At 34.4% G+C, this 26,117-nt stretch overlaps 2 protein-coding genes across 2 annotated transcripts; one reads left to right on the top strand and one right to left on the bottom strand.

Annotated features, from left to right (window-relative positions):
• Nucleotides 1-49: 49 nt before the first annotated feature.
• Nucleotides 50-15,824, bottom strand: LOC112684878 (nostrin). Its single transcript, XM_025556595.1, has 13 exons — nucleotides 15,567-15,824; nucleotides 8,417-8,519; nucleotides 8,203-8,288; nucleotides 7,842-8,092; nucleotides 6,401-6,555; nucleotides 6,256-6,344; nucleotides 6,055-6,190; nucleotides 5,390-5,557; nucleotides 4,260-4,415; nucleotides 2,786-2,941; nucleotides 2,566-2,677; nucleotides 454-570; nucleotides 50-366 (listed from the first exon to the last, which is right to left on the bottom strand). The coding sequence occupies exons 2-13, from the start codon at nucleotides 8,501-8,503 to the stop codon at nucleotides 260-262; spliced, it is 1,620 nt and encodes a 539-aa protein (XP_025412380.1). The 5' UTR covers nucleotides 8,504-8,519; nucleotides 15,567-15,824; the 3' UTR covers nucleotides 50-259.
• Nucleotides 15,825-25,402: 9,578 nt separating this feature from the next.
• On the top strand, nucleotides 25,403-25,993 carry LOC112684931 (protein GVQW3-like). The gene has a single exon (XM_025556660.1). It carries the CDS (start codon nucleotides 25,403-25,405, stop codon nucleotides 25,991-25,993), a length of 591 nt encoding a protein of 196 aa, XP_025412445.1.
• The last annotated feature ends 124 nt before the right edge of the window (nucleotides 25,994-26,117 follow it).

The following is a 26,117-nucleotide window of genomic DNA, read 5'->3' as shown; positions in this document are numbered from 1 at the left end:
TTTAATCTTAAACCTAGCGGAACAAAAAAAAATTAAAAACAAAATAAAATAAAAATAAAAAATTAAGAAAATGTTTTATTTTTGTAACGATAACTATTACGATTAACGCATGTACTTATGATAATTTTAACGTTAAAAAGAAAAATTGTACATGTAATATGTTATAAACTGCGTGTGATTTGTTAGAATTTAATAATCTTTGGTAAACTTATAATTACACTATGTACACGTTTAAAACACACATATACATATATATATTTCAGTCTATCTCTACGACGTATGTAGCTGGAAACACTCCGGTAACGCCCTTCAGCTCTCCTAACCACCAGCCGTCGGACTTCTTGCTATGGACGTGTATGACATCGCCTAAATACAACATGTGAAACGGCGTTCGGTAAATAACATATTTTAAACGGCCATCGTTCGTTGTTAGAACGGTATCGTTCGACTTGCCTGGTTCTAAGCTTAGCTCGTCGTTGAGTTTCGCCGAATAATGGTAAAGAGCCTTGCAACGCGGACCGTCGACGTTTTCCTCGTCGGCGCCATCATCTTCGTCGCTCGAGAAATCATCTGCAAACGCAACAATTACCCTCGCGATTAGTACGCCGATGGCATGTATCGCGGTACAATGTTCTACTCGAAAGTATCGCGCTGTACAACAGTTGTCCTGTGCAAATCGTTCACGTCCACCGGAATATCGAGTCTCTCTTGAATCAACCCATCCCTTCCCGACCATCCAGTTTTTAAACGGTATGCTGAAATCGTGTACCTTATAATACCGTAACGTTCGGTCGACACAACGACGGTATACACTTTTGAAACTAAATACTTTTAGCACATAAAATAAATAAACAGTTTATATATAGAAATGAATACACGAATAAATGTAAACAATATTGGTACATAACAGTACATTATTATCATTACTAGTATAAATAATAGTCGCGACTTTCTATACCCCTGATGATAGATTTTTAATTCGAAAAATGCCGTGCATTAGAAATTAAATAATACTCCAGACTGAGTTTTTGATTTTATATACAAACTATTTGTTCATTTATTTATATACCAACTTTTGAGTATTAAAACCATTTACTCATTTTTAATTTTAATTTATATTATATTTTAAATACTATTGTACGATTTTAATTATAATCGAAAATAATAATAAGTTCTATACCATATTAACAGGTATCACATTACTTTAAAATAAGCCTAACATATTATTATGATTGCGTTGCAAGCAAATATGTATTATTACTATTTATTTTTATTTTATTTTTTTTTTAAAACATTTTTATTAACCATTTTTTATTTCATAGTTCGGTCTGCTTATTCGAGTTGAATATGCAACATTAAATATTTGAGTATTATTAACTGTTATACTTATGATATTTTTTTTCTCAATATATATGTATCTTTTAATTAAAACAACTTTCTAAATCAATAAAATGATGTCCAACGACTGAGATTTATATTTGTCGGAAAAACCTAAATTTCTATGTACAAATAAATGCGAATGATTTGTACTGAACCGTAGTAAATAATCGTTCTCGCCGGCGATAGTGTACAACCCTCAAGGTCGAAATAACATTTAGAAAGCCAGTTTTACCATGCCGGTTTTCGTTGACGAGTTACTTATTTGCCAGAGATTCGTTTAAACCGATTCCATGTCGTCAGACGAATCCCTGAAATCCGTCCACTTCGAAACGTGGAAAACAATAATATGGTTCTCCTTTCAGACAGGACAGGGCTTACGCTCGTATTAAAATATCGCAGTATTTCGAAACACGAAAAACGAAAAAAAAAATCAACACTGAACAACAAACATAGTATGACAATCAGGGCCGTTCTGAAGATGAAAATCAAGGGTGGGGCGAATAATAAGAATATTGCTGACTAAAAATTTTTTACTCAATGTATGTAGTATAATTAACTATATATAGTCGTATTTTTACTTTTTAACATGCATGTATGTGTCAGTGTCGCACGTTCTTAAAATTGACAATTTAATTATACATATAATAATCTTTTATATTGTATAATAAGTAGTTATTTAAATTTTATTCGTGTATACACTGTATTGCGAAATATGTAATATTTGTTTTCGTAAGTAAAATTAGGTACTTCTAGGCTAAAACGAAACAAGTCCGACTGCAGACTGGTGTTTTCATTAGGGGGGAAGGGTGGGGGGTGAGACAACCCCCCAAGAACCCCCTTCGGGACGGCCCTGATGATAATAATATTAAATACGGTTTCGATCGTCATAACGTCATGTTTTATATGGCACTACGGGGGAGGTTAGAATCGTCCGAACATTTTTGTCGCCGTACGGGTACACAATATCGTAACATTACAATTACACATGTACGTATTTATGGATGGGTGACCGGTGTTATCGTGGGAAGACCAGACGATAAGCCTTCGAGACTCTCACTCCGACGGTGGTGATAACGTGCGATAACACGAACGGTGCTCGGGCCGGGCCGACAGTCTTACGATCGTCCGCGGTTCCCGACGACTCGTCGGCAGGGCCCGGGCGACCGTGGGCAGAAAATCGCGTACCGATATCCGTTCCGTCCGCGGATCCGCGATCCGACCACATGGACTCGTGCGCGGCAACGGTGGTCACCGCCGACGGCGTGGTCGTCAGTTTCTGGCACACCGACGCGGGCATCTGCAAAACACGAGTCGCGAACGATGTAATAAATAGCGACAGGAAAAGAGGGGGGGTGGAATAAAAGGCCGGCACCGAACGACACGCGGACGACCGACGTGCACGTACTTTGAGAACGGACATCTGATGACCGTTTTTGTCCCGGGTCGTCTCGATGTGCTGCGCGAACGTGTTGGACACGGTGGGCGGGTGACCTTCCAACGTCTCCAGAGCCGTGACCACTTTGTAATTGACTGCCTCCAAGTACAGTATCATCAGGTTCGTCTGCGAACGGAAAAAAAACGATTAAAAAAAAAAAAAAAAAAACAAAGAAATACCCGAGATCGAACCACCGGCGCGCGCACTCCACTTGTTTCGCGATACCGCAAGCTCGGGTCGGTAATTAATCGTAACGAGCCGATAAAACCGCGGTCGGTCGAGGAACAACGGAAACGATCGTTACGATTATTATCATGTCACAACCACCAACGCAGCGTAAGACTTTCGTTTCGAGGTACGGTTTTGGAAATGCTTTTATTGAACGTACGAAAAAAAAAAATTATACATAATTTAAGCCGTTAGAACGATGTGCAGCAAACGCAAATACGATCGCCGCTTAAAAAGGTTCGTGTTCCAATGATTACGGTAACATTGAGTTTACAAAGCAAATGAAAATCGTGAAAGTCCCAAAGTGGAAGACACTTGTTATTACATGATTTAGAAAAAACAATATTAAATGCCTAATTTCGTACAAGCGCGTAATCATTTTTCTTGGTGGAGGAAATCGATCGACCGTAATCCTTACTCGTCACTTGAGACACGATTAAGACTATATTGTTTCGGTTCAGTAAAACTAATCGATTTAATCGATCGATTTAACGCGTTCCCGGCAGAATAGTGAATCAACGACGTTCGACTACAATAGCACGCACTAACCTATGTGGGACAAAAGTAATGCGATTGTAAGTGCTAGAAATATATACGGTTTTAGAGAGAAATGTATTTTTTTTTTTGCGTACAAGTAGATTTTTGAAACCTAATATTATGATACGGTTTGATAAGTTGATCAACAAAACAAAATTTTTATTTTCATACACAACTATGTACTACTACGTTGGACATGTCGAAAAAATAATAATAACTATACACGTTGACCCGCCGGGTGTGCTGTACATACGGCCGTGCGCCATTCCTGAACAAAATTCACACCCACTTAAGGTTCTTATACGGATAGGGGAAGGTTGTAACCCTTAAGCCGCGGAGGAAAGTCGGTTTTCTTTCTCTCCCTGACCACTCTCGGAAACGTTGGTATTTTTTATTTATTCATTTAAATTTTACTTTTATTAATATTAAAAACGATTTAGGTGACAGGTTATAACCGCGCGCATTGAACGCGGCCTGATGCGGTTAGGTCCTGAGAAATAATTTTTGCGTCGATGCGAGGGCGAGTGCATACAACTCGTGTACACAGTTGATCTCGAAAAGGATTTGCGAACGGAAACGATGTGAGTAGGAAGGTGTGAGTGTGTACAATAACGCGCGTACGAAAAACGAGCGCTCAACTCAAGGTGCATGGAAAATATTTGCTATCCGTAAAACTTACGTGATGCAGTTTTTCGTAGACGTTTTTCTGCGAGTCGTCGTCGTGTTTCAGACCGGCCGAGTGGTGCATCGCGTTCGCCAACGTGTCCAGTCCTTTTTTGCTGCGTCGCTCCCGGTCCAAGTCCTGCCGGACGAGCTGTAGTATTTTCGTCAATGCCTGCGTAAAATATTTACATTAACGGTTATACGGACGCAATACGGTTTTAACTGGGCAGAAGGGGCAGCTACCCATAGCACCCCCAATTCAGGGACTCCGCGCCTTTCGTAAGATTTAACAATTTGTAAACCAATGATTTTATTTTTAAAACTAAATAACAAGTGCCACATGCCATGTGAAAATGTGTATAGTATTCTAATATTGAACTTCAAAACTATGTTTAATCGATACATTGTAGTAGAAATAGTGTAACGATGATTAATCAATTAACAACAATTGCGAAAATCGTTCTAAGGTCCCATGAAAATATCCGCCCCGGACCCCACAAAACCTCCCGCCAGCGCTGTCAGCAATTAGTAAACGAACCCTATAACTCGTCGGGAATATTTCACATGAACTTATCGACCGAATAAAATCGAGTTAAATTGTGCGAGTGATTCATTTGAATTTAACTTTTACGGACCAAGTTGATGGTTCGTTTATTAAACGTTACACATCAAATGAGTAACACGTCATCGGTTGTAATTGTAAACACAAAAATGACAAGTAATTCCTATCGTCGGTATAAACCATTAAAATATGCGTAATAAACTAAATAAAAACTATAAAAATATAATGAACCAGTTTTATATACACCGCGATTGCAGTTTTCAGTAAAATCGAACTACATTTTAATCACTTTCATGTGCGAATACGTGTTCTATCTTGTTTAAAATTAATGTGAAGATACTTTAACCACTAACCTATAGTAATACTGATGAAAAGCCATTTATTCTCTCTACTAATAGCTATAGACAAATGTATTTATTTTTATTTTTTTATTGAGCGTAAAAACTCGTTGCATTTATTTCAGTTATGTGGTTAGGTAGTTAATTTGAATTTCGAGAAAATTATACGTACAATTTTATTCGGTTGTTTAAATTTCACTACCTGTAACTAATTCGTAGTGCATACTATAAATCAAAGTCATATACCAATATCCTTCGCTTTTTGTTCATAGCCAGATTCGTGTGTTCGGGATAGAAATCAGGCAGCACTTGGAGACTCAGATCTTCGTCGTATCTGTTCGCGGTGTCCGTGATGATGGCAAAGTCTTTCGAAACGTCGCAATCATATATAGGCTCACTAAGTCGCGACGATATCTATAGGAATCGTATGTGAAACAACATTAGTCACATAATATTAAACATAGCATTTCACTGAAATTTTGAAAGATCGAAAATCGGCAAATCGAAGACGAAACGGTAAAAATGAAAAAATTTTAAACTGCCTACAATAAGCAGATTCCAACTCGATTCATTCAAAGGCGCATAATACTCGACCAAATAATTGTATTTCTTCTTGGGACCAAATTGATAATTTAAAGATTTGATTTGTAAGCAACTTAATCAAAGGTTATATTTTTTAACTAAGGTATAATAATAATATGTGATTTTCGAAATTGTAAACGGTATGATATCAAGTACAAACTTTGATAGTATGTACATATTATTTTTCAAATGAAATTCGAGTGATATAATTAGAAAAATACCGAATTAACTATCGCTTTCCTTGTATTTGTGGAACGAACGGGATTCCGTTCGGTACTAAGTAATAATATATATTGCATGAGGTTCGCGTGGAATTTCGTTTACGTTACCTGTGAAATTTTCGGAGCGAACTTTTGATAAGACTGCAATACGTGTTGGGCATATTCTTTCAACCTCAACAAGCGTTCTTCCTCCAGGGTCAAAAAGTTTTTTTCGCCGTTGTTTATGGACATTTCCCATTCAAGCCTACACACGTGTTCAATTACACAGTCAATAACACTAATATCAAATCGGAGGGCAAATCGACTCACTTGGCTCTGGCTGTCCGCACGCAGTACGTGTAATACTCCGTGTAGCTCTTTTTCACGGACTCTTCCAGTTTTTTCTTCTTGTTCTCCAACTGGAAACAAATGTGACATGCTGTTTACACATAAAAATATAAACGATGAGGCTTACTTTTGTAGCGTCTTTGGCCAGATTCCCGTTGCTTGTGAGGATCGAATACGAAGCATCAGTTGTCATGTCTTGAACTTTTTCGTTTTCCCTAGCCACGGCAAAACTTTCCTTTTTACTCCTCCGCTCGTCGGTTCTCCATTTGTTCATGCATTTTTCTAATTATTAAACACATAACTACGTTAGAGATCGTCATTCACTTAGTTTATGCTCTTATGTTATGAAATTCATTGTTAAATATATGTATTTATTATATAGTAGTTATAATATAACTTTTGTTGTATTATATGTATTATATACAATAGTTTGTGTGACACAACACATATTTATTTATTTTTTGTTTGTCATTTATTCCTCTTTTTGGTTTAGCGGCGCACTGTAATTAATTATTTTCATTATAATGTAATATGAAATTACTTTTGTATCATTACAGTCTACTATAATCGATATCGTTATGTATCTACATTAAATTGTAATTAGGACGAAAAGTAATTAATCATCGACAAATGTCAAAAACAAAATATTTTTTACAGAACGAATAACAAAATAAAAATAAAAAAATAAGATAAAGTAATAAAAAAAAACAATATCAACGATCACGTATAAAAATATTGGAATTTTAACTATAAATATATTGTCAGTTGAGTTTGTTTATTTTAAATTAAGTTTCAGGCATATACCTACAGGAATATCTAATATTATAATATAAAAGATACAGAAAATATATTAAAAAATATTTTGAATCTCACTTCAAAATTGATATTCAATATTTTTTTAGACAACATCGAAAACTTAGTAAAAACCAAAAGCTGTACGAATAAAACAATTTTTATTTTTCAACACAATATATTATTATTTGTTAAATTGATGTGAAATTGTAAATATTTCTGAAAATTAAATATTTATTCAGGTTTTTACAGTATAATTTAGTCGTTGGAAAAATGTTATAGTATTATTAAAGTTATTTAATGTTATAATATAACAATGATAATAATATTTGTAATATTTTAATAATATACATTTGCTGAACGATTTTAATCTCACACCTAGATCGTAATAATAACCTGACCATAACGAGAACAACATACTATTTGTACGAACAGAAGTGCTCTAGTAAATAATTCAACTTGGTTATTCAACTTTCTCGATAATTTCAAAATTATTGCCTTAAGCTTTAATTTTTGTTGTACGAATCATTGAATATTTCAATTGATGGATATAATAATTTGTGGTTTAAACCGGTTACCCATGGTATTGTTTCTTCAATCGGACAATATATATTTTAGTAAAAACGAACAATAACGAACAGTTATTAATATGATTAGTTTTCTATCAAAAATAAAAGAAAGAAAACTAAAAAAAAAAAAAAATAAAAGAATACCTATTGGGACGAACGGTTAGAAAAAAAAATTAAAACGCTGAAAAAAAAAACGTTTTGACTCACTGGTCTTGCTGACATTGTATTCGACCGTCTTTTTGATCCGGCAATGAGTCTCTTGCAAATTCTTCAACGGTTTCACGATGTCATCTTCCAGCGAATTGGCGATACACCGGTGCGCTTGTCCTTCGGCCTCCATCTCTTTGCTGATCATCAACCAAGCGTTTTGTATGGAACCGATGCCTTTCTTTGCGGCTTTCATCAGTTTCGCCGACAGCTTGGACATTGTTTTCGCGTAATTCAACTCGAGTTCCGCTCTACACGCGCACGTGGAAAATAATTTCGTCAGATTATTATTTTAACGCATACGATGGTTAATCGTGATAAAGAAAAACGAAAACATAAAAACAGACGTAAATGTGCTAACCTTTCTTGCATAATGTTTCCGAGCTCTTTGCAGAAGTCATTACCCTTCTTCACGAATTTGCGCAGCTCGTGGTACCTCGTGTGGCCCTAAAACGTGTACGCGATCAATCATTACAGGGACTACTGTAACACACTGGCCACGTGACGGTGGACTTTTCCGTGGGCGCGTTTCAAGGCCATCCCATGGTGGTGCCTCCCCCCTAATGGCGACTTACCATCGTGTCGAAGTCGAATCCTCCTCGGATCGTGTACCTCAATTTGGTCTTCCGGCTGCCGGACAGGCTGCGTTTCTCCGTGTTCATCGTGAATGCAGAGCGTCTACGAAGCAAAAAAGAAAAAAAAATATGTATACCGAAAAGTCCATCGAAAACCGATTTAGCTTTCTAACGCATGCACGTGCACATATTATTACGTGCGCTTACGCGCAAAAATCAAAAAAGTAAAATTTATATTTGTCAATAGACGAAACCGGTTGGGTCAGACACTCGGCTATTGTGGCTAGCCCCTCAAAGAGCCGTCGATTTAGGTCTAGTTGTTTTGAAAGTAATGTCCAGACCGGACGGCCTGCGCACATTTAGATACATCCGAACAAGGCCATCTGCTTTCTCTGACTTGTTAACAACCACGCACAAGCGCATATAGTGCTTCTTTTTTTTCTTTCTTTCTCTCTCGATTAATATAATAATTGATTTAATTCGTATGCTTCAGCTGTGAACATCGCAACGCATCGTTTTTCCGCCGTCAAGTATATGTACACTTGCACGCGCTTACACACGGTGATTGTATAATTAATGGATTTTAGCACGCTCTATTAAACGGGACACAACCGCGGATTATGTACTGCGGCCACTTACGGCGGTCAGATGTGTATTAAATGTAGCACATTCACCTTAGCATTTTAAAGAGAAATTCACTCGCTCGTCAATAAAATACGCGACCGAGCACTCTACACGCGCTCGCCGCCGATAATAATGGACTTCATATTATTATTATTATTATTTGAAAACCTGTTCTTCTTGTGACATTTCAAGAACAATACCGAGTGTAATATACTTCGAACGATAAATGAAAAAACAAATAAATATATACATCATTGCGTAGACGTCGTATTTCACGACAGTTTAATGTCGTTTTGTTTTTCACTACGATAGTGTTCACGTTTGAAAGCGTGTATTTATTTCCAGCGAAAAACTTTAAATTCCTTATAATAACACGCGGCATCATCAAATATCTGACCTCTACTCAAGTAGCGCGTAAAAACAAACGCGTTTGAAAATGTTTAGTTTCGACTAGGGTAGCAACGTCCGGTCCGGTGCGCGGAATGTCGTTGATTGCAAACAACACGATAATAATATTAGTACTATCCTACGATACGGATTGTTATTATTCCGCAGAACACATAAAACAAATTGTGTTCTAAAAACGAAAATCCAACCCCGTAAACAGACAATATTATAATAGTCAAAAGGAAATTACGATTCCAATGGGTGTGTAGGCTCAATTATTGTTGTCGAATAATTATTTAACGCACGAGACTCATTGGAACGTTAATCAGCAGCATGTTTGAAACAATTGACCTTTTACGCGATCTTTGGCCTTAAAAGAGTAAAAAAAACCAAATTAATGACGGAGTGGCATAAAAAAACATTATTTCTCACGAATTTTTCGTACTCGTCGTGAATCGTAATTGCTCGCATGCAATTCCAATGATTTACCAATTATATATTATTCTACAGTACACGAATCGTTTTCATATATTTACATAATATACGCAACGAAGATAAATGCAAAAACTACAGTTTTTACATAAAAATATATTACTATAGTACGAACTGATTTGAGGATTTTTTTTTTCCATTTCACTTTTTTTATATTTAAGGGCATTTCTCTTTTAATTATCGTATCGCTTTTTGTAGCTTAATTATTTTTTCACTAATTGAGAGAACAGTCTCTGTGTCGAGTGTTGGCTACGTGTTTTTTCTAATTTAAATCAGTTTTCAAATTACAAACTCGAACTCGAATCCAAAACAAATTATCTTGAATTCATAAACAGTATACGTTAAAAAAAATGTATAATTAATAAGTACTTTCTACTTTTTTTTAGATGGCAATACGTTTAAATTATAAAAAAAAATGTAGTTTACTTAAAATAATATTTATAATCTATACATAACGATTTGCAAAGTAAGTAAATTTGATGACGAAATAGGCAATAAATAATAAACAGATGAAGTCGTGATTTGAGGCAACCCATTAAGAAGCAAATCTGACATTTCTGATATTTATCTATTGTGTTTATTATGTTTTAACTTTTGATTTTTATTATTATTTTATTTTTTTTATTTTTTGAAACTGATTGATTATAAAAATTGCATTAAAGCGTCTCTTGGGAAATTTATTTTGAACTTTCTAGTAGGGTTTCTTGGAATAGTTTTAGAAGACATTTGGGAGAGAGATAGGTTTGTGGAGTTTGAAAATTAAAATCCATTATAATACTAATGAACTAATTTTTTGAGTGTAGTGTTATGTAAGTAATTTTGTAAATTTATATTTATGACATACCAAGGACATTCAGTAATTAATCATAGACTAATTTTCTGAAACTCTTCCAGTGGGCGAATTTCTGACTGTTTGGCTTTGCTCTAGCTTTGGACTTCTTATGACCAAATAAGTTTTATAATACCTTTATAAATGAGTATTTTATTTTATATACTAGGTTTAGACTTAAGTCCACTAAGTTTAAGACAAGTTATAGAAAAAGTCTATACGTGATTTGTACTGCTTTGTTTTGTTTCTGGTGTGATTTTTCCAAATGAGTCTTTTGTCGATAGTTATTCCAAAGTACTTTATTGAGTTTGAGTTACTATTTACAATTATTGGAAGACATTTCTTTCGATTTAAAGTGAAGTTTACTAGAGTGGATTTTGTTTAAGATGAGATCAAGTTGAAGTAGTGTTGGACTTGATGGGTTGCGATGAGGAGAATATTGAAAACGCTAAAATTAATGTGTAATCAGTGTATGTAAATACTGTGGTGTTTAAGATTATAAGGATGTTATAAGTGGTAAATTTCTTATATTGTATTAGTGATAAATCGTTACATTGAAGAATTCATTTCATTATTTTGTGAAGTCGGGATTGAATTACCATGTTTCATTGGAAAAAAAATCTGTCTTCCTAATATGATTTGGGTAGAAGGTAGTAAGGAGCGGATAAAAAGGATTTATAATTTGTATAATATAAATATAAATCTAATGTCGAATCGGTCGAACAAATCGGTAAACAGAATAATGTATTGAACCGACTAATATAGCGGTAATATATAGTTTAAAATAGCGCACCGACAAGTGTACTACGGGACGTTGGGATATGAAAATCAGAACAAAAGTTATACTATTCAAAAAATATTTATATACTCGTACATATTAAAATATGTATAACAATAAAGTAGTGAAAAACGGAATTTGTTCACAATAAAGGGGTGTATATTGAGTCGTATTTGCATAAAAACGACCGTGTGTCGATAACGCGCCAACGAATCAACTGAAATGAATAGTTGAAAAAAAAACAATCAGCTGTTTGAAATAAACGGCGTGGCTAATTATAGAATCCAGATATACATAATTTTCTTCAACGCCATAGCACGCGAATATATATATTTAGTCCGGCGTCTCGTCATGGGGTAAGTGTATATTATACTCGGGATCATGCGGATTTTTCAATACCAACGTTTATCGACTTTACGATTAATTTCGAAGGGATAACAGCAGTTCACTGAATGGTTATGCGAACAATTTTAAAGTTTTTTGTGAGTCTAATAATATCTTAAATAGAACAATTTTAAATTTAAATTAAGTATTTAAGGTATACCAACTTCAACTCCCCTCCCTGTTCTCAATTATATATATTTGTAAAAATAATTACCACAGTTTGTCCAATGTATCTTATCGGGGTATTTTAACAGATTGTAAAATGTTAAAAAAATTTTTGTCGCAGTTTAAAAATCGGATCCAAAAAAAAAAAAAAAAATGATAAATTGGGTTCAGCTTACAAACAGCCGTGCTTTGGGAAACGAAGAATAAGGAAAAGGTAAACGATGACCACAACGTTTCGCGGGCAGAAACTCGGTGCGGTCAAATGAAGCACGCGTCGATCTCGCGCCGCGCCGCTTTCGATTCGGTTTTCCACAACGCTCAGTGACGATTGCAATCCATTGCTGTTTCATCGTCATCGCCGGGCCCCGTGGTTCAATCAGCACTTTACTGATTACCGTAAAATAATGATAAAATCAGCAGACAATCGCCTAAGCTGATAAATTGGTTTTATGCGACTAGGATTTCAAATCGAAAATTTTCCACGACGTATTTTTAAGCGTTTTAACAATTTTACTTTTCTATTTTGCTGTTGACTACTTCTTCCGTTGCTATTTTTCGCTTTTTACACTGTGGTTTTTGTATGACGACAGCAATAGAAAAACCGTCGTATTTTAGTTTCGTGTACGTTAATTAATTCACGTACAAATAACTATTCGATAGTTGTTTTAAACTTTTTTCAAATATTGTGTTATCAGGTGAAAAAAATTGAAAACCATTTTAATAAATCTGATATTTTTTTTTTTAGCTCTTTTTCACGTGTTCGGACATATTATAGAAATTATTTGTGGATTTTTTTTATATCGTAAGATTAACCCATATTTCAGTCCTCTTTAGTGCATAGAATCCGAATCCTTATAATCGAATTATAAATACGAATAAATCACCAGCAAACATAATATACGTAAGCGTATAAATAGAACGACTGCACTGATTACTCCGCACGTATTATACTCATGTTGATGTACACATATTGCACATTATGCATCGTTAATCGCGTACATAATTAACACGGTTAAACGAATGGCACAAGTACATAAATAGTACACATGAACATTAGCAAACGATAACCGAATCGAGACCGTATAATGTCTCTATAATACCACGTGTATGAAATAATATGCATAAGTGCGTGGTGATGATCCACGGGATGAAATTAATTTGATACTGTACGCGAGGACGCGATTCGGTTTTAAACAGTCGGATGGACGCGGACGAGTATTAATTGTTTCGACGCATTGTACTGTTTTAACCGAACGTATTTTCATTGATTATAAATACAAGTGTTTATGACTTATGGTTAATAGACAATTTTGATAAGAAAAACATGTATAGTTTTCTTTATTCTATCGCATCGTTATTATAACGAAAATAATTAATATATTATGTTTCTCTGTATCATATGTTATACAATACTCACGTTACTCGGTTTAGTTTTACCGTTCAGAAGCACTACACCAATTACGTGATCGAATATGACGTTATAGTCGAGCATTTGTGCTTCACCGGATGTACAGCGAAATATAACAAAGAGTAGTGTGTAAAGCGAAAAATATTTTTACAAATCTCAATACTGAATATTATGAAATAATTGGTTTCGCTATGCACGTATATACTTAAGAGGTTTTAAATATGTATCATTTCAGCGCTTTTTGTCTAAGGACATGCAGGAATGCATCGTTTTGATTTTAAATTATCGATTAAGGAAATAATATCTTGACAGGCACTTAATAATTAAACTCCCCTAATGGGCCGGCTCATGATGTAATCGACAAATAAAAATAATTAAAATTGGATTTATCGATACAGTCGTCAATTTTATTAATATTTATATATATTATATATATAATAAATAATAATAAATAAATATATTATATATATTTATTTATATATATTATATATATATTTATTTATATATATTATATATATTTATTTTATTTTTACAGGAATACGTTTCTACGTTATAAAAAACATTCTAAAATACAATTGTACATAAATAAAATTGCAATATTTTCTTTTCTTTTAACTTATGTCCCCCGACCTCGTCGGAATGTTGAAAAGTTGAAAAGTCTACCGTTTGTTCCGCACCGGCATTACGAGATAATTTTACATAGTTTCGTACAAAAATATTATATCCGTCAAATATGTCGACGTATCTTAGGTCGTGCGAGAATATAATATTACAATATATGTGACGTGTTTGGTAGAATATATTATCGGGTTTCTGTACGTTTCGTTCGATACCGTATTCAAGTGTACGAACGAGCGTGATCTCGATTCTCGGATCCAGCATCGATATTGACACATATTATGTGTTTCACGATCGCGAGCAGACTTCCTGAAAACTAGTGCGTGATTGTGTTCGTGACGACGCAAGCAGTATCAATACGTGGGGGTATGGGCGGCATAGGTATGGCGAGTGGGTTTGTTAATTTATACCGCATGTACAACTGCGACGAAAACGACGTAGGTTAGACTAAATCACGTGTATTTCGCGAAAACATTCGATCTCACTTAAATAAAATTTCAACTATTTGTTTTTTATTTATTTACATTTTTCTAATATACGGAAAGAAATCATTCTTTTATGGGTTCAACACGAAAACCAATAATTATAAATCGTTTTTTCTTCTTCGGGACTCGAATTTCCGATCAAACCTCGTATATTGTACACGTATTTTTCTGGAGTGTTCACGACAACTCGTACCCGGCCGGCACCGGTGGGATGAGGTTGGAAACAATGAGTCAACAAGACTGATGATGGATTTAAAATAAATCACGTATGTCAATATGATAAACACGCGATTCGAGTTGTAGACTCGACTATGAATTTGACGTGAGACATAAAATAAATACGTATCTTTTTAAAACGAACGCAATTGAAGCAATTTCCGAAACACACTACAAAGGGGTTAGTTGACAAACGTCCGGTTTCATTAGTAATTCTAATCGGTTCGAACAACTCGATAGCGTCCCTTTATCGCACCCGCCTTCAGATTACATTTGTACGCGAGGGTGATTTACAATATTTACCAAACTCATTACGACCCTTTTACTTTGCTTCCTTTAAAATGAAAGTGCTTCGACCCGTTCTCAAGTGCGGAGCACTCGTAGTGGATTCGTGAGCGATCACGTGCACATTACCCGGATAAATGGATGGTTTTATTATTAACTTAGATAATCTGACCGTACCACGGTAATTCAAGTTCTCGGCGTTCCGATCGCACCCAGGAGTTTGGTTTAAAACGTAACCATACAAAGTACGGCCAATGCGTTTTCGATCAAGTATGTGATTCCGAGAGACGTAAGCATGAAACGGGCGTCGGCGCTTACCCGTTGAAAACGAAGAGTGTTTGGGATTCTATCGGTGAATCGATATGGAGTTTACGGCCCGAGTGCGATCGGACGGACCGCGACAGATTCGGTAGACGAAAAGTGCGATCATCGTTGCCCGGCGGCCGATAACATAACGAAAACGACGATTCGTTCCTTACTTTATGCCTGTGGCGGAGACGGGATGCGATTGGTGGTCTCGCGAACAATTAGCCGGACGATAGTTCGCACTGCAACTGACGACGCGTCCTAGACGTATCCTGCGCGCAGGAGGATTAGCGCTGACGCAACGCAACGGTATATTACTGATGAACACGGGTACGCACCACACCTGACACGTGATCGTCAGCAACGGTCGCACTGCGCATGCTGCCGGCCCGGTTCGGTAGTCGCGCGGTACTAACCGTTGGCGGCGGCGAACCACTTGACGATTGTATTTTATTTTATTTTTTTTTTCCACGTAGGAGAGAACCCGTTCGGCCGTCGGCGGGAGGGGAGCGGTGGTGGCGTTGTTGTTGTTGTTACGTGTGCGGCCAACGCCTCGGTGCGGCCGTCATCGTCCCCCTTTTCTGACGGTCCGCCGAGGCCGCGGACGTTTCACCGGGAAATAAAAATAAAAACACCGAAACGTTTTATTTTTTTATCTTTTTGTAAATCGCGTTGAACTGCTTTACAATGCGGGTAAACTCGAACGCAACGTTAGCGTGGGCACTACTGAAATCCAATGCTAAGGGACGCGGTCGTAAATACGATTCCACCCAGCTCGACTGTTGTAACGTACAGTCATTAGTTACGACACCGTAACTGATTTGATGACAACGTTTGAAGAATGACGATGTCCTGTTTTCCCGTACGGTTTAGAAAATATTCGGTTCGATTTGAATTAAAAAACGCGAATGCTTTACAATTCGATGGTGCGTTTGAAATTGTGTACGGGTAAATACGAATACTGCCGTAGTGTTTACCAAGTGATGATGATTTATGGTTTGAAATAACAGGAACAACCGAAAATTCGTTGTAAATGCGGTACAGATGTTGATTAAAAAATAAATTGTCTCCGACCGAGTTAAATTTTTTCCATAATATTGTAACAACAACGTCCTGATCTGATGATTACGTAACAAATTCAACTTTTTTCGTCAACACGTACGAATAATATTCTCCCTCGGAGCACGAAATCGTAATATAATCTCAGCGGTGAATAAATATGAATTGCATTTTAAAACGGTTGCGTTGAAAAATGTTATTTTGCAAAACGATACGATTATGTTCAAATACTTTGGTTCCGAATCGTTGACGAAAAAAAAATGTTTCCGAACACATGGAACGTGCGTTTAACGTTTGAAAAAAAAAAAAATAATAATAATGAAAAACTAAACTTCTTTACATTTTTATGCGTATGGATGTGCATTTGCGGTGCACTGCGCAACAAGTCCCCCTTATTATTTCTGTTTACATCTGGCTCGTTGACTTGTGGAAAACGGAGAGGGGAACCGTCGAACGATCACCGTTTGTCATTAGATGGGAAAAATTAGGATGTTTTTTTTTTTTTTTCGTTCCACCGACCGCTGTATGTTGTGTGCACTACGAAGTCACCACGCACTCCGTTCTCCTCCCGCCCCCGCATTCACACGCACGCAAACGTCTAAATCAATTATATCAGTTTCCACCCCTCCTCCCCTCGAACGGTGCCCTCCGGACGCGTGGGATAGTCGTCGTTCGCAGTCGCCCCACCAGTGCGAAACGCGTCGTGCGCCCGCACACCGTTGTCCGTGTGTAAATAAAATTAATATTCTCCCGTCCCCTCACCATCAGTTCGTTGCAGGCAAACCGTCACTTTAATCAAACCGTTTTGAATTTCGGTTGTACTGAGACCGCAAGCGAAATTTTGACAAAATCGACCGATTATCTGTGTTCGATCTCAAAACGTTTAATGATTTTTGCAACGTAATGGTTTTATTTTTTCTTTATTTTTACATGTTTTTTCAAACATCGGATCCCATTGAAAGGCTGTTGCGGCACTGGCGGTACACACATCGGTTTTTGCACGCGCGCCGGCATCTACACGTGAACAAAGGAATCCATTGAGAGAACAAGGAGTAAAAATGCCCCCTGGCTTTTCGTGTCTATTTTACATTTATAAATACAATATTATAATTAATAATTTACGTTGAATATAAATTGAAATAATGTAGAGACCAAAGATTTATTAATAATAAACAACGTATTGGAAAAAGATTTTGATGGCAGTATTGGTCCTGAATATACTGTTAAGCTGATGAAGAAGAAGATGATTGGTACATTAAATTTATTTTGTTAGCAAATCTTATCTCTCATAGACAAAACTTTGCCATGGGAGAAGGAATTCTGGGAATCATTAATACTAACTATAAACCCATCGACAATTTCGGATCTAAGGAGGGTGAAGCAAAGGGTTTGATTGTCCCAGACGTTCTAAGTTTAAGGGCACTAATAAGTTCATAAAAAAAAAAATGAAAGTCATGAACATGTTTCCTAGATCAGATGTACTACTTATCAATAATAATCTCCAAAAGGCTGAAAGGCAATAATTACTCGTATATCCCTTGACTTTTTGTTAATGAACGCCCTTGCTCGTTAACGCGATGGCGCTGTACGATGAACAGACGTTTTCGACTAGGCCTTGAAACGTTTTCAGTAACACAATACAATGTTGCGTGTACTCGCGCCCTATACACATCGCCACCGGCGATGCTCCCGATCTATTTACACCCTTCGTTTACGATATAACGATTCGAAAAAGCTATTCAAAGCGCACTTCCTTATTCGATTATATAAAAAACAATGGTGTGTGTCCGTTTCGAATTTTCCTTTCTTTCGGGAAATAGTTAGCAGTACTACGATACGAAAACGAAAGATTAAAACTGCAATGCAATTAGTACTAGCATAAATATAATGGCGCAACACTCAACGAACCAAATAATACACATTACATATTTAACAGGAATTACAAAAATATACTGGGATTCAATATCTAAGTCGTTACGTTCGTGAGTTTTCTCGGTCATATTTGCATAAAACACTTGATTAGTATTCATCGACATCGTCACTATAAAACCGTATTCAAATTTGCAACAGTATATTATTATTATTATTTTATAATAACATATCATATTAATAATTTTCGTAATTAATTTGTTACATTTGCTTGGGTTTTTTCTGTGTATCGGCCTGAAGATAATCTAACAATTTTGTTTTGAAAACAAAGAACCGTCTGAACGAGTTAAAAATATTAAAACGCTAAATCGTGTTGGGTTGTTAGGTTTAAAATAATTCTTTTCTTTGGTTGTTTAAAAGTTTGTAAAAACTGATGAGAAATGAATGGATTATTTAATAACGAATTCTGTGATTTGAGGGTGCGGGGATTATTTGTTAAGTATTAAAGTGTTAATAACATTGTGTTGTGTAGACGCTGCATTCTAAAGTGTAAACAAGTGTCCGTTCCTGGTTCAAGAATTGCCTACGCTCATCGACTCATCGTTATTGAATATTTTAGTCAACCACGACTTTAAATGGTAAAACGTTTTATAGCTCATTTCAATACGAAATACACGTTGTAGTTTGGTTTTTTATTTAATTCGAATAAATAAAATTTCAGAGTCTTACACGTTTTATTCGAACACGGGTAACATCGTACTAAACAATCTGAACTATTATATCGTTAGTTTTAAACTTCATACATAGAGGTTTTCGATTTCTAAATGACCTTTACTGTTTTCATTATACAATTGTATAAGTCATAAATATTCTTATTTACCATATATTCCGGTTGTAGGTTCCGAATTTGCTGAATGCGATTAACTGAAAGATTCCGACTGCGTAATTTATGGCAAAAATACATTGAAATATGTTATTGCACATGACTTATATACTATAATAACCTATCCGTTTAATATAGTATTCAATATAATACTAATGTATTTCGATTTCACGTGGAGTCCGTCACTGTTAAAATACAACTAAATATGTGATGAAAGATATTTCGGGTGTATAGGATCGATAGAAAATTTGAACGTAAATGATAACCAAAGCGTATTAATGATCACAATAGTTTAAAAAGGCGACAGCGATCAACATAACAACCGTCGGTCATATATTTGCGGGATTTACGTCTAGGTCAACGCCCCATCGTTATAAGCAATCTCAAACACTAAACACGAAATAAAGAAAAACTCTTTTACCCAGTATTTCTAGAAACTAACATTGTGAATATCCAAATTGGCCATATATTATTCATATAGTATTATTAAAACATATGGTTGTACATTGCTTAGACATACAGGTCCACAAGCACTGAATCCGTCTCGAGTTTTGACAATTCTAACCGTTCTGAATGATATGTCTGTTAAAAGAGAGTGCACAAATAAATGATTTGCTCGTATCGTCAATTCTAGACTTTTTACTATTATTTGTATTCGGTTTCAAAAAAAAGGACAAATCCGAACGCGTTGTATAATTAAGATGTTTATAAGATATTACATCCCGTGCTGATTTTTGAATTAACTCGATATGGAAAAATTTGTCCACTAAACAACTTTTATCTAGTCGCTTGGAAAGTTACTATGACCTACACTGCATTTTTAAACCTAACCTATCCTTAAAGGTTAAGGAGACTACGTGCATTATAATCTAAAAAGTATACATTTTAAAGAATCTATGTTTAAAAAGGGAAAATTTTCAGTTACGTGAAAGGTTATGTTTATGGTAGCTTTCAGATTCAATACTTTACAACGCATCAAACCACAAACGCGTTTATCTTCAAATGACCTATTCAACAAAAGATTTGATTGGTTTTTATTGTTTAAACTCCAACTCCGTTTGACGAAAAATATAATTGTACATAGCGAATTCACATTGTAAATATGGTTATTAAAATGATTCCTCGTTAACTAAACAACATTATCGTATTTGAATTGGAACCGATTCGTTATAGGTTACTCATATTATTGAAAAGCAGAAAAATAAATGCTCAAAATGGCATACGAAAATCAAATTGTTGAAAATTATGCCAACATTTCGATTACATGTTATACTCTAAGTAGCTTTTACTGTATTATCTAAGTTCCGTGTATAATATTACTTTCGAATTCCGAGACACACTACATAAATTTAAATATCATCATGTTCAATAGTAATATAATATTCCTGCTGTGTAAAAAACTTCAACTACCGTTTTATTTTCAACATTCGTCTATTGTATGTTGTATTGTTTTGATATTTGATATTTACATTGATGGATGTACTCTTTTGTTTATACCTTCAAGATGTTTCAAAATGTATTTTAGTGGTGATTATAAAAATAAACCCATGTGTTCACTAATCTATATGCATTATACAATATGTAACTGAACTAAAACATTCAAATATATTTTTAAATTTCTCTTTAATAACACATAATACATACGTACAGTGTATAATTGTCAAACAGCAGTACTAATTATTGACTCTACTTTGTAATACCATAGATATAGTATATGCGAAAATAATGAATAATATTTGTGATACTTCTCTTTTCTCCTTTCATGAAATTATTTAGATATTTTTCAAATGAACCGTTAATAGTTATAAGACGCATATTTATTTATCATGTGTAAATTATAATTAAAATTTAATAATCATCCATTTATCATATAGTTACATATATAACAAAGAGAAACGATATCAAGCATTTAGATGTGTTCAACTATTTATTCAATTAAACATACATGGTTGTTTAGATATTTTGAATGGAGTGAGATATGATTGGATTTATAGTGATAAACTCACTAATATTATGAGTTTTTCGGAAAACAATTTTTTAGTGGAAAATACTAAAAAAAATCATCTTATAAAACCTTTATGATTTGAAATTTATCATACACTGATTATTGTATTTATAAAGGTAATTTTTTGATTTTTTTTTTTTTTTTGTATTATTATATTATTAAGAAAGAAAAAAAGAATAATGTATAAGTTAATTTAAAGTTTAAAAACTTTTTCGGTAAATGTGTGAACGTTTTTCGAATACAATTTAACTTGAAATTTATAAAACCTGTAGCATTTAACATACATATGTTGATTACATATGTTGTTGCATATGTTAGTATATTTTCAACACATCGCTATACAGTTTAGTCCAAAACGTCACAGTAATACAATTTACATAATTTGTTTTCAAGTGGTCTTCATGATTAAGTATTGGTTTATCTGTGTTTAACCACGGAACAGCGGGATAACTAATAAACATTTGTTTTATATTGTAATAACTGCAACAAAATAATGACGAATGTGTTCAATGTCGAATGTATTATAGTTTTCAATTTCTACGATTGACAAATTTGCATGCTAGTCAAAATTTTACTATTTATATAAATGTGTACAAGACCACAATTTATAATTCGAAATGAACCGTATGTACACAGCTTCATGTAATTTTCTATTTTAATAACCATCCAACAGTACTTCAAAACTATAATATTTAATTCAAAGCCCATTTTCAGATGGTGATTAAACAAAACGAATGTACATAAGGCAAAACGCACTCCTGCAAAGATTATTGTATTGTTATTATGTTTGATGAAACTGAATACAACCAATTAGGAATTTAATATTATTAGCGTCCTATAAAAATCAACAATTCCTGCATACTAACAATTACTGACCCAACAATAACATAATATTCACATTGCTTGATAGATATCGACTACAATATTTAAAGCTGATAATGTTTTAAATAGCAAAAACTTGAAGTTACAACAGAGAATATTCTATGATAGTCAAATGACGACCAATCATCGCAGTGAAAGAAAATATAAAATAATAAGATGGCTGATGAGATATACAAGGAAATAGCAAAGAAGCTTTATTGAACCCTATATTGAAAGAGATAACAACGTTATATACCAACTTTTCTATCTCATAAAACCATTAATTAATTAAAATTTTTTACGAAATCAATAAAATATGATACTATTTATAAACATTTTTCTATGCTAGGCAACTAAAAAAACTCCCAAATGGTTTAAAGTAGTGATTGTCAAATTTATTGTTCGCGGTGACCTTTTATTTCTAAAAAAAAATTCGGAGCCCCAAAAATAGAAATATCTATTTGAGATAACAATAATAAGTACATAAACAAAGATGTAATAATATTTCATCAAATTCATTAATAGTATTATTGATTGATTCCTAAATATATTAATATTAGTATAATATTATTAATTATAGGAATATTCCTAAATATTCCTTTAACAGGGCGAAACTATAAATTTGATGTCAAAAAAATAATCAGCTCAAAATTAAATTGTTTTAAAAAAAGCTCGGATTTTGTCATTTGCTGTGAAAACGGTGGTATTTTTACCTTGTATTGATAAATGTATTTAATTTAATACTATGAAAATATCAATTGAGTAATGAAGTCAAAATAACCAAATTTTATCAGTAATTCTGATTTTAAACTAAATATGTGTTCGGCGAAGAAAACGTACAATTAAAGCAATCGGATCAGTGTTTTTCCTCAATAACTAAAAAACATAATAATGTTTGCATTTAATTAATTCAGATATGCCCACAGAGCCCCTGAACCACTAGACTTCTTACGTGGAGCCCTAGGAATCCACGGAGCACAGTTTGAGAACCACTAGCTTAGGGATTTCAGATCCCCTAAACCCTTCCGATCGAAAATCTTGAAGACAGTGATATAATTGCAGTCGATCACTGATAGTCGAGGATGGGTGGTAGGATTATTGTCTTACAAACATAATGGAATCGTAGCGCTGTTGCAGTAATGAACTTGGCAATGAAAATCACGATGGCAACGAGTGGACTTGTTGAGTTTACAAAACATAAGGAGTCTTAGGCACGCGCACACGTGATGTTGAAACCCAATATTAGTTTAAATAACATAATAATAATAATGGAAATAAAATAAACTTGTCTACGTGCATAATCTTATGCTATTGGATAACACCTTTGTTAAAAAATTTATAAATCGTTTCAAAATGGTCAGTGATTTGGAGGATCGTCACTGGATTTGAAAAAAAAAATGGTTTGTTAAAATAAACTTTCCATGTCATATAAGTACATTCATTCGCTGCGAATAGCGAGGGAAATCGCGTCGAAATAAAATATGGTATACAAGCATTTACAACACGGTAACGTATAGTATTGTATGCAGCGTTATGCGGTAATTGTCTATTGTACTGAACGTCATTGTTTTTTTTTTTTAACTAATAATTGTAATTTGATGTTGTTGTTTTTTTTTTTTTTTTACTGACAATGTGAATATGCAGCGAAATACGCCCATATAATCGCAGGACTCCTGATCGTATTCGTTTGATCTGGACTGACTTTAAAAAACTAGGCCTATGCGGTGTTTCGTCTCGGATCCAGCATTTTATTTGGTTTTTCTTTTCGGACACACATTTTTATTGTTCGCAAATTTCGTCCTGCAGTTGCTAAATATGATCCGCGATTTAAAACGTGTAAAATTGAAACCGAATCATCGTTAGAATTATTTTAAAGTACCGTTGCCACTGTAGTCATCGTCTAATGTTTAACACAACTATTTCACAACGAATTCTGTTGTCGATACTATGGACGAGCGGTAGTGTTGTGTATCGAATTGAATATAAAACCTACCTATCACATAATATGTTGTATTTTACACGATTAGTCGGACTAGTTATAACGATCACGCGATTTCTGAGGTCACCAAGCAGGGTATATATGTTTTGCACAACGCATTTATTTTTAATTTGTAAACACGATGCTACTCCTTACTGTATAATTATATGATAACAGTGCATGATTACCACGGTAAATAATAAATCGAAGACATTATTCTCTCTCTTAGAACTAGTACTGACTAAATTATACACAGCTGTACATTTGCATATCTATACGAGTACACCGTAGACAGTTGTTTGTCGTGTTCAGTCGGACATTTGGGGCCCAGTTACGGGTACACCACGATTTCTTCGAGGAAAGGGATCGATAGCAATCGATGGGTTTATTCCCTCATCGAGTAACCTTGTAGAATAAGATGTGGGTCCATTGAGTTGTAGTTTTGTATTTTTTATTTTTGTTGACCAAAAAATAATTCCTGAAAATAATGATTTTACAATCGTATTCATAATGAAATTTATTACTAATGGTTATTAGGACTATTACGCTTACTGTACATTTAAGCTATAAAATAAACACGAGGGATTAAGAAAAAAAATATCAAATCATATTTTAACATTCAAACTCCATATGGAGGGGAAGGCACATTCATTGTAACAAATACATAACATTTATTTAAATATTATTTAAATTATCAGATCCTTCGAAAATATTCATCTCGACTCCCATTGCCCATCATCTTTCTATTATTATTATTATTATTATTATTATAGATACGCGAAGCCGTTTATGCCTCATCGTTGTTATACATAATAGGTACGTCTCTGTTATTATTAGTTTTATTATTATCACACACGTTTCACAAGAATGTCTCGTTTAAGAAACGAAACACTGTGTTAGAGTTGATGTTTTCAACACTATAATATAATAACTTTAAAACGAAATAAGATTATTTAAATAGAAATCAATGCAGAGTTGGAAATTATATGGGTGGACGAGAGAAAAAAGTCTCGCAAAAAATCCAGCAATAATGTAGGACGTGATCGAAAACTGTCTCCTCTTATAACATTTTTGACGAATAACAACCTAATTGTGACCTAGAAGCAATAGTTTTGACTAATAATAATATAGTCTACACTATTGCACGAAACGCGTACTACGAGGTCTGTTCAAAAAGTACCAGGACAAATGTTATTGCGGCTAATCTATACATGATAATGTTTTAAATTATAAATAGATATATTCCCAACGTATTAGATAATATTTTGAACAAAACCCGAAGTCGCTATCTTATCTCAGTTTAATATTATACGTGGTTAAATCTAGTCAGTTTGTTTCAATCTCCGTTTTCGTCATGTCCGAAATTAACGAACAACGTGTGTGCATCAAGTTTTGCTTGAAACTTGGTAAAAATGCAACTGAAACGTACACATTGATTAAAACTGCTTTTGGGGACGATTCTTTAAGTCGCTCCGTTATTTTCGAGTGGTTTAAACGTTTCAAGGATGGTCGACAGTCAACTGAAGATGATCCACGTTCTGGAAGACCGTCGATATCCAGAAACGATGATGTTGTGGTGAACATTTACGAAAAAGTGCGAAATGACCGCAGATTAACTGTTCGTGAGTTAGCAAATGAGGCAGGAATCTCAATTGGATCTTGTCATGAAATTTTAACAGAAAATTTACAAATGAGAAGGGTAGCTGCTAAATTCGTTCAGCGGTTGTTGACATCGGAACAAAAGGAAAATCATTTAACGATTTGTAAAGACCTTAAAAATCGATCTGCTGATATTAATTTCATTAAAAACATCATCACAGGGGATGAGACATGGGTTTATGGGTACGATCCAGAAACAAAGTTACAGTCATCTCAGTGGAAAACAAAATTTTCCCCTCGACCAAAAAAAGCTGATATCAAGACAATGCTGATTGTTTTTTTTTGATATTGAAGGTATTGTTTATTATGAATTTGTGCCCCATGGACAAACAGTCAATCAGGTATTCTATAAAGATGTATTAATACGTTTGCGAGAGAAAATTCGCAAAAAGCGCCCAGAAAAATGGCGA

The sequence above is a fragment of the Sipha flava genome, unplaced genomic scaffold, assembly GCF_003268045.1.
Source record: "Sipha flava isolate LNK unplaced genomic scaffold, YSA_version1 258_pilon_pilon, whole genome shotgun sequence".
Taxonomy (NCBI): domain Eukaryota; kingdom Metazoa; phylum Arthropoda; class Insecta; order Hemiptera; family Aphididae; genus Sipha; species Sipha flava.
Note: the sequence above shows the minus strand (reverse complement) of the source record. Positions and strands in the feature narration are given on the sequence as shown.

Excerpts from the sequence above, each read along its gene's own strand:
- LOC112684878 (XM_025556595.1), bottom strand. The coding sequence starts at position 8,503 with ATGAACACGGAGAAACGCAGCCTGTCCGGCAGCCGGAAGACCAAATTG. Across the intron at positions 6,345-6,400 it reads TGGCCAAAGACGCTACAAAA|TTGGAGAACAAGAAGAAAAA; the intron begins GTAAGCCTCATC and ends ATTTGTTTCCAG. Across the intron at positions 2,942-4,259 it reads TCTACGAAAAACTGCATCAC|ACGAACCTGATGATACTGTA; the intron begins GTAAGTTTTACG and ends TTCCGTTCGCAG.
- LOC112684931 (XM_025556660.1), top strand. The coding sequence starts at position 25,403 with ATGTCCGAAATTAACGAACAACGTGTGTGCATCAAGTTTTGCTTGAAA.